At 40.9% G+C, this 13,239-nt stretch overlaps 1 protein-coding gene across 2 annotated transcripts in view; it reads right to left on the bottom strand.

Annotated features, from left to right (window-relative positions):
- Positions 1-1,211: 1,211 nt before the first annotated feature.
- Positions 1,212-13,239, bottom strand: part of CCDC81 (coiled-coil domain containing 81) — a 47,650-nt gene continuing 35,622 nt past the window's right edge. For both annotated transcript variants that reach the window (XM_010356025.2, XM_010356024.2), the window contains 5 exons: positions 11,689-11,861; positions 9,226-9,304; positions 8,768-8,988; positions 3,972-4,097; positions 1,212-1,742 (listed from right to left, as the gene is read on the bottom strand). In XM_010356025.2, coding sequence (XP_010354327.1) covers positions 1,601-1,742; positions 3,972-4,097; positions 8,768-8,988; positions 9,226-9,304; positions 11,689-11,861 — 741 coding nt within the window. In that variant the 3' untranslated portion in view covers positions 1,212-1,600. The remainder of the gene's footprint in view (positions 1,743-3,971; positions 4,098-8,767; positions 8,989-9,225; positions 9,305-11,688; positions 11,862-13,239) is intronic.

Below are 13,239 nucleotides of genomic sequence, written 5' to 3' on the forward strand. Positions count from 1 at the left end.
AGAAACAGGATGTGAAGCTAGACAACTGGTTAGAACAGAAATTCTCAGAAGGGAGTATGCCTTAACCCTAAAGAGTCCCAGAAGTGCCATGGCAAGATGAGGGTGTTTATAACCCTATCTTATCCATATGAACAGGTGCCCCTCATGAATCTGTTTATAGGCTCTCCACAAGGGTCGCATTCCATTCCCAGAGGTATGAACATCTGCTTTTCTGGGATAGGAATCTTGGTGATGTGAAACCTCCCTGACTGCACGTTCATTCGTAGGCTCTCTGCAGGGGGAAGCACATCACGCACTGTTGGCTTATTCTAGCAGTCCAACCTGGCATTGTCTTTACACAATCCTACATACAACTTTGTATTTACAATAATCAGGAGCATTTCATCTTTTATTCCATAGCAATAGTTTCATGGGGGTCTCCCTACAGATTGGCCCTCCATAGAATGATTTTTTGAGGAAATGAAAGGCAGAAATGGAGAAAGATTAGAGAAGAGGTTCCAAAAAATTGTGATCATCAGCAGGTACGCTTGTTTTCATAGAAAAAGATAACATTAACAACAAAATTTGTCCAGTATCAGCTTGAGTGAATATTTTCTCCTTAACTTTTCAGGGCTCAACACATTCCTATTTTGTATTTGTAGTAGGGCAAAATGAAAGTTTAAATGTTCACAAACATCTTCCCACATAAACTTTCCTTCATTTCCCAAGGGAGAGATGTGACAGGCAGAAAACAAATAGTCTAAGAGACTTCCTTCTTAGCTTTTATATTTCAGAAATCTAGACTTCACTCTATTTTACCTCAATTGGTCAGACAGGGCAGGGAGAGAAGAATGTACACAGATAAATGAAGAAAGTTTTTAGTTGAGAGCAGCCATACCTTAACTGAAAGTCAGTCCTGTGACAGGGAGATGAGTCCTCTTGAACAGCACTACAGCTCAAGAACGAAGTGAAGTAGTGGGAGACTCACCTCACAGTGCACAGTTATTCCAAGGGCATAGAAATAGCTGGACAAGGGAATGATATCTTGGGAGGTCCCACTAAAGTCCCAGGTATGTCATCAATGAGAAAACTCAGGGAGCATTTTTCTGGCCTCCTAGGTAAATAGTCAAACCCATCTCTGTGATGTTCACACATATACCCCTCTGGAAAAGTCTAGGGTTGGGGGAGAGGAGAGGGTAAAATGTACCATTATAAATTGTCATGCACAGTCGGGCGCTTAGAAAATATTTATTATTGCCACTATTCATTACAGACGAAAAAAGTTTTGTACACAAAGTCACGGAGCAGCAGCAGGGCTGGGTCAGCAGCACCCCAGCAGCCATAATGAATCTGGGTCCCCTTCCCAGCCCCTGTGTAGCAGGTTCTAGCCCTCAAGAACATTCAGACACCTTCACTGCCATCAGAGACGAGTATAGGAAATAAGGGGGTGGGAGAAAGGCAGGAGTGAATTCAATAAGGGCTTAACAAGCAATCTAATGAAAGCACCAAACCTAAACAATGATTTTTTTCTCTGAGGTAAAAATATGCAGTTTCACAATCACCCCCAAACATGTAAAAGATAAAAACTTTCCCCAGGAAACGCAGATCCAAACTTAGAGTTTTACACAAGCAACCGGGAGCCTGGCAGGAACTTGTTCAGGGGCCACAGGTTGCTCTCGCCCACATTGGAGGTGCGCCTCTGGCACTGCTTGCAGCGCCGATACTTCTCACACTGGTCTAGGAGAAACAGCTTGTCTGAAGCCCTGAGGAGAGGAGAGCAAATGCAGATCAGTAGGTTTCTGGAGCCTCTAGAGGCCCAACTTGGAAGCTGGTATGGCAGGAGGTACACAAAAGAAAAGTAACACCTTGTGTTCCCTGCCTGCCATGCGGCAGTTCACCCCCTCCTGACATCCCCTCCTTCCAAACCTCTGCTGGCTTGTCGTTCTCCACTTAATAAAAAGCCCCAACTTGTGCCTTCACAGAAGTCTGACTCTACCCCTCCCCAGCCTCAGCCACCCAGGCCCACAGAGAACTTGCTGAAGGTCACACAGCCAGCAGACAGTGGCTCCAAAGCCTCTGTATTGACTGTTTTGCCATGTGGATTATACCTCTACCTGCTGAGCTCCCAGGAGACAGTCTTTGAGAGGAAGATAAACCATTAAGTTGCTGGTTATCAGCTAACAACAGCAGAGAGTTGAGTGGACTTACAATGAAATATCCCAGGAGGCCAGAAGCCTCTGGAGAATTAAGGGCAGGAGAGGGAGTGGAGACAAAGAGGAAGACGAAAGCAACTAAAAGCAGAGATAAACAGGCAGTAGTAACTGATTTTCCCCTTTGATAGTTTTTCTTCATTATGAAAGACAGTCCCCCATGTGCTCCTCTACCCCATCAAAATTTCTCCATAGGTGGATTTTCCTTTTCTTTTCTTTTCTTTTTTTTTTTTTGAGACTGGGTCTCCCTCTGTCACCAGGCTGGAATGCAGTGGGTCGATCACAGCTCACTGCAGCCTCGACTTCCTGGGCTCCAGCAATCCACCCACCTCAGCCTCCTGAGTAGCTGGAATGCCAGGTGTGTACTACCACACCAAGCTAATATTTGTATTTTTGATAGAGACAGGGTTTCACCATGTTTGCTCAGGCTAGTCTCAAACTTCTGAACTCTAGCAGTCCATCCGCCTCAGCCTCCCAAAGTGCTGGGATTACAGGCATAAGCCATGGCATCCAGCCAGAATTCTGTTTAAGAAGGATTATCAAGGGCAGTCTTAAAAGAAAAAAGAATAAACTACCTTGGAAGTGAGCAGGGGAAGACCTTCCTGGCTTGGTAATGGAACAGAGTATCATGTGCTAACTGCATGCATATGGACTTTGGTTTTACTTTTGCTTTATTTTCTTTTTATACCAACCAATTCCTTCTTCCTACTGCTGCCTGCTCAAGTATCTGTCCACACTTGGCCTAGGTCCTCAGACAAGTCTGCTTCACGATATACCTGGAGTAGATTTGTTAGCCTGCCACTCAACATTATTTTCTGTGTCTCCTCAATCCTTTATCACCATGTTGGCCAAGCACTCTTCCCAAACACAACTGAAATCTTCCTAGCATTAATCTCACTGACTTTTACCTGCCTTCCCAGATCATTGAGAAAACAGCTTGAAATCCCCAACTGCCCTTTCCTCTCCTTTTCTCTAAGCCAAATGACTCCGCTTCTCCTTTGGATCCTATTTTCCACATCATCACTCATACTTTCATTGTCACAAAATATGGGTTCTACTCATTAGAAAGGTAGGTGAGAAATGCTTTACAAGAAAACCTAAAAGGAAAAGGAGAGTTACAGATCAAGATCCATTCTACAGATTTTATCCATGATTAAAAATGAATTGATAATTGGCAATTTAAACTATTATTTTGGTATATTTGGGTTTTAATAATTTGGTTGTATAGACTTGATCTGTTTCATCACATTTTTAACATGCTATAAAATCATACCTTACATTCGTATTTTAATTTTGTTTTCAAGGTGTAATACAACAGCAGTGATGTGAATAGTTAAGCTGAGGAGAGGTCAGGCATATAATAATTTCAGAAAGATGCTCTTGGTTGGCTCCAGAATAGGCATCTTACTTTTCCAATTGCCAATCTTACGACCCCTGGCCCTGCTCTTGAATAACCATTCCCTAAGGCTTGAAAATGTTCAGATTGGAAACTCACTCCCCCTACTTCCAAATAGTTATTTCCAAAGAGAATTTTCACTCTCCACAAAAAGCAAATAAAGCCACCCGGGTTAGTAAATACCTAGCATACAACCCAGCATTCTTCAATCCCATGTCTATAAAAGACATTTCTAATCAATCGTGGTGGTATTTCCCATGGAATACAGACTTGCTTTCTCCACAGAGTTCTCTAGGCAGCCACTACTAATAAAGTGGAGTTCCACTTGAAACCCATTGCCATCCCACAAGGAGCAGGAGAATTTTGGGGTTCCAATCAAGCATTACCGTTCAAAAGCCTTCTCCTCCAGGTCTCGCTGCTTCTTCATCGCAGCACACCTTTCCCAGTCCTCCTGTAAGCATTGGTTGATTCTCTTTACTCGCTCCAGCTCAGCGGTTCTGTCTGCCACATGCCTGGAGAGAAAAGAACAGCCTGACTCCATAATACTTGGTAAGAGCATGCACCAACTTTGGGAGCCCCATTCCTTTTATGTTAAACAAAAAAACCTTCTGGTTTTGTTCACTACTGAAATATACTAAAAAGTGTGAACACTGTAAAAGCACACTGAAATTCCTAGCTCTCAAATAATTTATGGGTCAAAGGTCTTTCATCTTCAATCCTGGTTTGATTTAATAGGATTGAAATCTTTTTCCAATTAACAACTTCAGCCTGTAAAACCATTGATTTCCTTTGAGGCTAATGTAACTTATCTGAAGAATCATCCCAAATGGATTTCCTATACTCTCTTTCTTTCCTTTTAGTCCAGCCTCTAAGCTGCCAGTACTCAGCCTACCAGTCACTGCAGACATTTTACAAGGCAAAATAGATAGGTATACAAATGAAAGTCTACAAAAAGAGAAAATAAACACAAGTGACTAAGCAACGGAAAAGCAAATAGAGAAAACATTAACATTGTGAAGAAGGCAAGAAAAAAAAAAAAAAACAGGAATGTTTAGTGAAGGCCATGTCATCGAAGCAGTGACTGCAGTATAATCTCTCTCTTCATAGGGAGATATTCCCAGTGTTGTGTTTCTATCACTGGTCTCCAAACACTCCATCACTACTGTTGTGAATCACCTTAAGCCTGGTTCAGATTATGTGTCTATTTCTTGCCAAACTGAAACGTTTACTGTCAGTTCTCATTGAAATCTAGAAGGAGCTTCACAAAATGTAACTGTTGATGTAGCCTGCTCTGAAGGGCTTTGTGTTACAGGTAGCAGCAGCCACTGGGTGTCAGGATCCTCCAATAAAAATCAGTTAATGTCCTCTATACTGTCTCACTTTTTCCTAAAACGGCACACCTTTTCATCTAACAAGCATTGATTGAGCAGCTATTGTGTGGTTATTATAAAGACCAAATGATACACAGGAAGTACCAGTGCCTATCACATAGTTGGAGCTCAATGACTGAAGAGTACCTATTACTTTTTTCATATATTATTTTTCTTTTTGTAGATTTTTTTATTGTGGTTTTAAAAAAACGCATAACAAAATTTACTATCTTAACTATTTTCAAGTGTACAGTTACTTAGTGTTAAGTACATTCATGTCATGCAACCAGTCTCCAGAATGCTTCCACATTACAAAACCAAAACTATACCATTAAACAGCTCTCCATTTCTGCCTCCTCTAGCCCTTGGCAACCACCATTCTGCTTTCTGTTTCTGTGATTTTTACTTCTCTGGATAACTCATATAAATGGAGTCATACAGTATTTTGTCTTTTTGTGACTGGTCTATTTCACTTAACATAATGACCTTGAGGTTCATCCACAGTGTAGCATGTGTTAGAACTTTCTTCCTTTTTAAGAGTGAATAACAATTCCATTGTACAGTGTGTATGTATACACACACTACATTTTGTTTATCCATTCATCTGTCAATGGACACTTGGAATGCTTCTACTTCTTAGCTGTTATAAAAAGTACTGCTATGAACATGGCTGTACAGATATCTTTTGAGATCAGCTTTCAATTTTTTTGAATACATAGCCAGAAGGGGAATTACTGGATGATATAGTAGTTCTATTTTTAATTTTTTGAGGAACCACCATACTGTTTTCCATAGCAACTGTACCATTTTATGTTCACACCAACAGTACACAAAGGTTTCTACTTCTCACCAACGCTTGTTATTTTTTTTTCATAGTAGCTATCCTGACGGATGTGACATGGTATCTCACTGTGATTTTGGTTTGCACTTTCATAATAATTCATGTTGTTAATCATTTTTTCATTTGCTTGTTGGCCATTATTATGTTATTTTTTAAAGGATAGGTTAAAAGCATTTTAAATGCCTAGAAAGTAAGAAAATGAGGCAGAGATTATGCAGGGGACAACTGGCATTCTCACAACATTGCTGAGAAACAAGTTGCTATGCCTTCTTAGCAATTTAACTGTCAGTTTCTGGTAATATTTCAAATGTATCATACATTAGCCAGGAGTGGTGGCACCTCTAGTCCCAGCTACTGTGAGACTGAGGCATGAGAATTACCTCAACCTAGGAGGCAGAGATTTCAGTGAGCCAAGATTGCACCACTGTACTCCAGCCTGGGTGACAGATTGAGACTCTGTCTCAAAGAAAAAAAAAAAGGAAAATTAAATGTACCATACACTTGACCCAGCAGCCCCACTTTTGGGAATTTATCTGATAGAAACAAGAACCACTATATTAAAAATGTTTAATTCAGAATTGTTGTAATAGCAAAATATCTGGAAACAAAGTGAATGTTCATCAATAATGCAAAAGTTAAATTGTTATACATCTATATTATAGATAATATGCTGCTATTAAAGAAGATGAATCTTATATATATGTACTGACTTGTATATGACATTGTTAGGTTAAAGAAAGATTAGTTTGCAGAGTAATAGATAAGATCTCATAGACTATTTCATTTACAAAAGTGGAAGGAAAAATATGTGTGCATATTGCTTAAATATGAAAAATTGTTTAAATTTTTTTGTAAAAAATAATGAAGGTTAATATGTATCCTATTTTTTAATTATTTTTTTACAAAAAAATTTTTAAACATTTCCTATTTAAGCAATATGCACATATATATTGGCTACTTAGTAGGGGAGATTGCCCTTTTTTTTTTTTGAGGCAATCTCTCTTGCTCAGGCTGAAGTGCCGTGGCGCAATCTCAGCTCACTGCAACCTCTGCCTCCCAGGTTCAAGCATTCTTGTGCCTCAGCCACCCGAATAGCTGGGATTACAGGCGTGCACCACCACGCCCAGCTAATTTTTGTATTTTTAGTAACGACGGAGTTTCACCATGTTGCCTAGGCTGTTTTCAAACTCCTGGGCTCAAGTGATCTGCCTGCCTTGGTCTCCCAAAGTGGTAGGATTACAGGCGTGAGCCACTGTGCCCAGCTAGCCTTCAGTTGATTTCTTTTAATGAGAATGAATTGTTATTTTTGAAAATAAGAGCAAAAAGAAAAAAAAAAAGTATAAATAGCTTAGAGTCCTGTCTGGATCACCCTGACTAAATTATCCCCTTTGAAAGAAAGTGGCCTTCTATTTGTCACAGAGAATCTAAGATCACATGTTCAGATGAACCAGAGAAGGACCAGGGAAGGGAGTTGGAAAAGATAAGGGAAGTGAGAGAATCTGCAATAACCAGTAAAGAATATGTAAACAGAAAACAAGATCTGACCAATACAGAAATAGGGATTTGTTCGGTTTCCGCAAATGCTCTCACATACATAATCTCATCTAATTCTCCCAGTAAGGATAGGACGGGCAGATGTGATTATTCTTCTTTCTCATATGAGGACAATAAGGCTCAAAGACCTTACGTGTGACATGGCTCAAGTCATACAACTTAAAAGTGACAGAGTTTAACCTTCCTGATTCCAAGCTTAGGAAATAACTAGAGAAGCTAACAGAAGCAGAAGAGGAAGTAGCAATAGTATTAGCAACAAATACAGAGGATCCCATATCTGGCTGTGGAAAGCACACTTTGCTTCCCACTATGGGACAAGTGATGGCGGTTCTGCTGTTATAAAACAGAAGCTAAAGAGGAGCTGAATGCTTACGTAAGGGATTACATTTAAAAAAAAAAAATCAGTGGGAAAGACATCTTCCTTTCAGGCATGTTTAGGCTTTACAAATATATCAGATAAAGGACTTGTACACAGAATATATAAAGAACTTTCAAAACTCAACAATGAGAAAAGAGTTTATAAAATAAGCAAAAGATTTGTGTTGATACTTTATACCCTTAACCAAAGAAGATACACGGATGGCAAATAGGCATATGAAATGATGTTCAACATCACTAGTCATTAAAGAAATGCAAATTAAAGCATGAGACACCACTGTACACCTATTAGAACATCTAAAATTAAAAAGACTGATTGGGCTGGGTGCTGTGGCTCACACCTGTAATCCCAACACTTTGGGAAGCTGAGGCAGGAGGATTGCTTGAACCCAGAAGTTCAAGACCAGCCTGGGCAACATACCCTGTCACCCCAAAAAGGTTAAAAATTAGCTAGGCATGGTGGCACTCGCCTGTAGTCCCAGATACTCCAGAGGCTGAGGTGGGAGAACTGCTTGAGTCCAGGATGTTGAGGCTGCAGTGAGCCATGATCATGCCACTGCACTCCAGTCTGGGTGACAGAGCAAAACCCTGTCTCTAAAATAATAAAATAAAATTAAAATAAATAAAATAAAATAAAATAAAAATAAAATAAATAAAATAAAATAAAATAAATACTGATTACCCCAAGTGCCGGGAATGATGGGGAGGACTGGAATTCTCATACACTATTGGATGGGAATGTAAAGTGGTACAACCACTTTGGAAAACACTAAAATGTCAAGAGAGGTTTTTAAAATTTTACTTAATAACTTTTTCTTCAGATAAGGAATTAGGATAAAACAAGATGAAGCATGTAATAACTTTAAAACAATGTCTCACACAAATAACTCCTCAATGTGTTGGCTATTATTCTTACTATTCTTACTTCTCCACTATTGTATGAGAAAGATGCGGGGCAGGGACAGAGTGGAGAAAGAGAGAGAAAGGAAGCAGAATAAGTGAGGAAAGGTGGAGGGAGAAAGATCAGGGGTCTCCTTACTCTCTTTGTGTCCTCTGAAGCATTTGCAAATCCCGCCTCTGGTCCACTAGTTGATGCAGGATGGCTTTCCTCTTGAGGTTAGCAGCTGCCTCCAGCTGGTGTTTCATGTAATTTTGTTCTCGCTTGTGCTTTTCCACCATCAGTTCACCCTCATTCTTACCAAAGATGGGCTCAGAGGAGTCTGGCTCAAAGGGCGGCAGCCGGGAGGGTTTGTTCTTTATCTTAAACAAAGATACACATAATGCAGAGATACACATAATGCACATAATCATTCTATCAGGGAATAAGCTTTATGCACAACCCTGTAATGTGGTAAAATACCAGTATCTTACAGGAAGGAATGTGGGGCACAAAAACTACCAAATGCATAACACATAAAAATATAACAACTTATACATATTTTAGGATGTTATTGAAGCATTGCGTAATTTTAAAAACAATAATATTTGTCCCCTTACCTGTGCATCCAAAGCTCTCTTGTAACACTGTGTTTCTTCCATCTTATCTTTTAAAAATTTCGCTCTTTGCACAGCAAGTCTGGCAGTTAAGAACAGGAGAAGATGGACCACAGTTTTGCAGTCTTTAGTAATACAGATTAACATCATCAAAACAGGTTTAATAAATATTAAATAGGAATAAGAGCCTGGTAAATAAAAATGGATGTTTTATTCTCGTAGCTTTCATTTTAAGAAAGAAAAGAGTAACTCAAATCCATAGGCGACCGAGCACAGTGGCTCATGTGTGTAATCCCAGCACTTTGGGAGGCTGCAGTGGGCAGATCACTTGAGTTCAGGAGTCCGAGACCAACCTGGCCAACATGGTGAAACCTGTCTCTACTAAAAATACAAAAATTAGCCAGGGGTGGTGGTGGGTGCCTGTAATCCCAGCTACTCAGGAGGCTAAGGCAGGAGAATTGCATGAACCTGGGAGGTGGAGGTTGCAGTAAGCCAAAATCACACCACTGCACTCCAGCCTGGGCAACAGAGCGAGACTCCAGCAAAAAAAAAAAAAACAACCAAAAAACCAAACCAAAACAAAACAAAAACTCCATAGGCTAGTGAACAGTGTGTTGAACACAGGACAGACAGGACAGGTATAGACAGGTGACTGACCATATTGTCCAAATGGCTTACTACTAAAACAGCAGACACATCACCACCACTCCACCTCTTCCCACACCCACCAGTTATTTTAAAAATCTAGATAAGAAAGCAGGCAGTGACTATTCATTCTATAAACTGATCTATTTTGAAATCTCTTAAGTTACCTATCCTATTAAAAATTATGGTTCTATTATATGTAACTTCTAAAGAACCCATATATGATCTTTCAAGTTGAGTATAATGGAACATATACATTTTATAGAAATACATTTTTTCATCACGGAAGCTTGCTTCTTATATGTTTTAGGAGTTTCTGTTCACACTATTAACAGCCTCCACAGTTGTTCTCCCAATCTCAGCAGCAAAAATGTGGGCCCCCTTAGGCATATATAAACTCCATGTCCCTGACCCTATCCCAGGTCTCAGATAGCCCAATCTGGACCAATCAGATGCTCTTTCCTGAAAATGTGGAATTGACAGTACCATTCTCCAAGTTTGAGCCGGAACACAGATGATGTCAACTGAGGGGCTGTGTATGTAAGCAGAGGGAAAGCCGCTTTACGTGGCTTTTTACTCACTGGTTCCAGTCCTTCCTATGTTCCCTGTACATTCCTGCCCTCAGGTTCCATGGGACACCCCTACATAATTATAATAAAACCTCAGCTTTGCCATGAGGTCATTTGAACATCTAATAGCTAGGAACAGCTGCTCAAGACGAGTCCCTTTCTTCATCTACTGGTATTGGTGATTGCAAAAACAATACAATACAAGATGATGCTCTGTATCATAGTAATTACAGATTGACCATCACTACTATAATGACAGCTTTTTCATTTTTGTAATAAAAAATTATGGTACTGATACAGAAGGGAAGTGCTGGGAAGGGAAGAGCGTGGTCCCTTTAAATGATATGGAAGTGGGGGAAGGGCATGGTCCCTGGCTAGGACTCCACCTGTGCCCATGGACCTAGATGAGGACAGGCATTTTGTTTTCCTGCCTAAATGTTGCATTTCTCAAGACTACCCTGGTCTGTCACACCCCCATCCTGTGCCTCTAAAAACTCCTGAGACCCTAGCAGGCAGGCACACAAGCGGCTGGACATCAAGAGAAACACATCAGCAGAGGAACACACAAGTGGCTGGGCGTTGAGAGGATGTCCAGAGCACACCAACAGGCACTGGCATGCCAGCAGGCCGTCAACCAGCAGAATAATGTGGAGTTTGGCTGAGGTGGTTGGAAGGGAACCCGGGCTGCACAGCAGCCCGACCCCAGGGGAAAACCATCTCCTTTTTGGCTCATCCATCTGTTGAAAGCTACTTCCACTCAGTAAAACCTTGCACTCATTCTCCAAGCCCACGTGTGATCCGATTCTTCTGGTTTATCAAGGCAAGAACCCTCGGATACAGAAAGCCCTCTCCTTGCGATAAGGCAGGGGTCTAATTGCGCTAACACAAGCCCCCTACAGACGGCTAAACTAAAAGAGCCCTCTGTAACACATGCCCGCTGGGGCTTCAGGAGCTGTAAACATTCACCCCTTGATGCCGCTGTGTGGCCAGAGCCCCACAGCCTGCCCGTCTGTATGCTGTCCTAGAGGTTTGAGCAGCAGGGCACTGAAGGAGCAAGCCACACCCCCATTGCGCGCCCTGCGAGGGGGACAAGAGAACTTTTCCCATTTCAGTACTGGCTGCTAACTGGGTTAGTCTGCTCAGTTGGTTACAGTGTGCTAATGAAACTACAAATGCTGATTCAATCCTACATGGAAAGTAACCACATGAAAATTCCAAATTCATCTTTCAGAGCATGTGTAGCTGGACTCACTCCTCTGTGAGTTGCACTTGTTCCAGGCGATCCATCAACTCTCTGTATTGTCTTTGCTTTATTTCGTTTTGCTGTCTGTTATCCATTTGTTTCAGGAGACTCCGGGAATATTCCTCTTGCTTAAGAGCATTAAACGCAGGACTGAGTGGCCGTTTGTCAAATAGGAAGGATTTCTAGAATGAAAGAGAAGCAATTCATTTATGCTAGAATACCAAAAAACAAGGTTAATAATTCAGAAGACTAAAGTCAAACAGAAAATATTTAATTTATAATATTTGCCCAGCCCTCAACACACTGACCAGCTAGTGTTGAGGTAACCCACAGAATCATATGAGTATGTTCAAGGATAAAGCTGAGTTGAGCTATGTCACCAAAACACCAGGGATTTGGTCTAGGTCCTCACCGCACAGAAAGCCAATCACTGAGACAATGATTATTGCCCAGGAAGAAGGCTTTAATTGGGTGCTGTAGCCAAGGAGATGAGAGATCAGTCTCAAATCCATCTCCTTGACCAACTAAAAGCAGGGGTTTATATAGCAGGGAAGAATTGAAACTATGTATGGGAAAACCAGAATTCGGGAGGGATAAGGAAGCAATCATGGTCGGTGGAGGGGCCTGGCTCATTGTCTGAATGCAATCATCTGGTGAGTTTCAATTCTTTGATACTTTTTGGAAGCCTAGTGGTTTTTTCCTGAGGAAGAAACTCAGATAAAACAAACGTTAAGTTTCAAGCTTTAAGACCAAAAGGGTCAATTTCTATGTTTATTTAAAATAAAAACAAAAATAAACAAAAAAACCTGTCTGTGGGACAATTGGGTCAATTTCAACTGGAATCCCATTGCTGAAACAGAGGAAAAAGGACTCCATGGAGTAGGTTGTGAGTTAGCATTTTACAACATCCAGATGGAAGGAAGAAGGAATTCTGAGTGCATGCAAAATCATGCAAGGACAGAGAGGAACTGGAAAGAGGGCAAACTGAATACCTACTGTGGGCCTGGCCATTCTAGATCCTGGTGATCCAACAGTGAGCAACAACAGAGATCCTCACACTCATCAAGCCTGCATGCTGGTGCAGGAGACAGACAAGGAACAAGAAACGGTACATCGGGTCATTTAAGATAGTGCTAAGTGCTAGGAAGCTCTCTTCCCACCCAGCAAGTGGCTGGGTGGGAAGAGAGCTAAACTGGTTGGTTATTAAGGGAAGGCTTTTCCATGGAGAAGATGAATCACCCTCACTGTAAATATCAGGGAGACCTGTGTTCTATACAGAAGGAACATTAAGTGCAAAGACACTAGATAGAAACAAGCTAGGCATGTTCAGTGAGCAGAAAAAAAGTCTCTGTGGTTGAGGCATAGTGACTAAGGGAAAGGAGAAGGCATAGTGACCAAGAGGAAGGCAAGAGTCAGTGTGTAGAATTTGACAGTTGAAGGTGAGGAGTCTAAATTTCATTTTAACTCAATGGGAGGCCAGTGGAGGTTTTCAATGGGAGAATAGTATGTTTTGGTTAACAATATTATAATATCACTTTGGTTGCTATGTGGAGAATAAAT

The sequence above is a fragment of the Rhinopithecus roxellana genome, chromosome 15 (genome assembly GCF_007565055.1).
Source record: "Rhinopithecus roxellana isolate Shanxi Qingling chromosome 15, ASM756505v1, whole genome shotgun sequence".
Lineage (NCBI taxonomy): Eukaryota > Metazoa > Chordata > Mammalia > Primates > Cercopithecidae > Rhinopithecus > Rhinopithecus roxellana.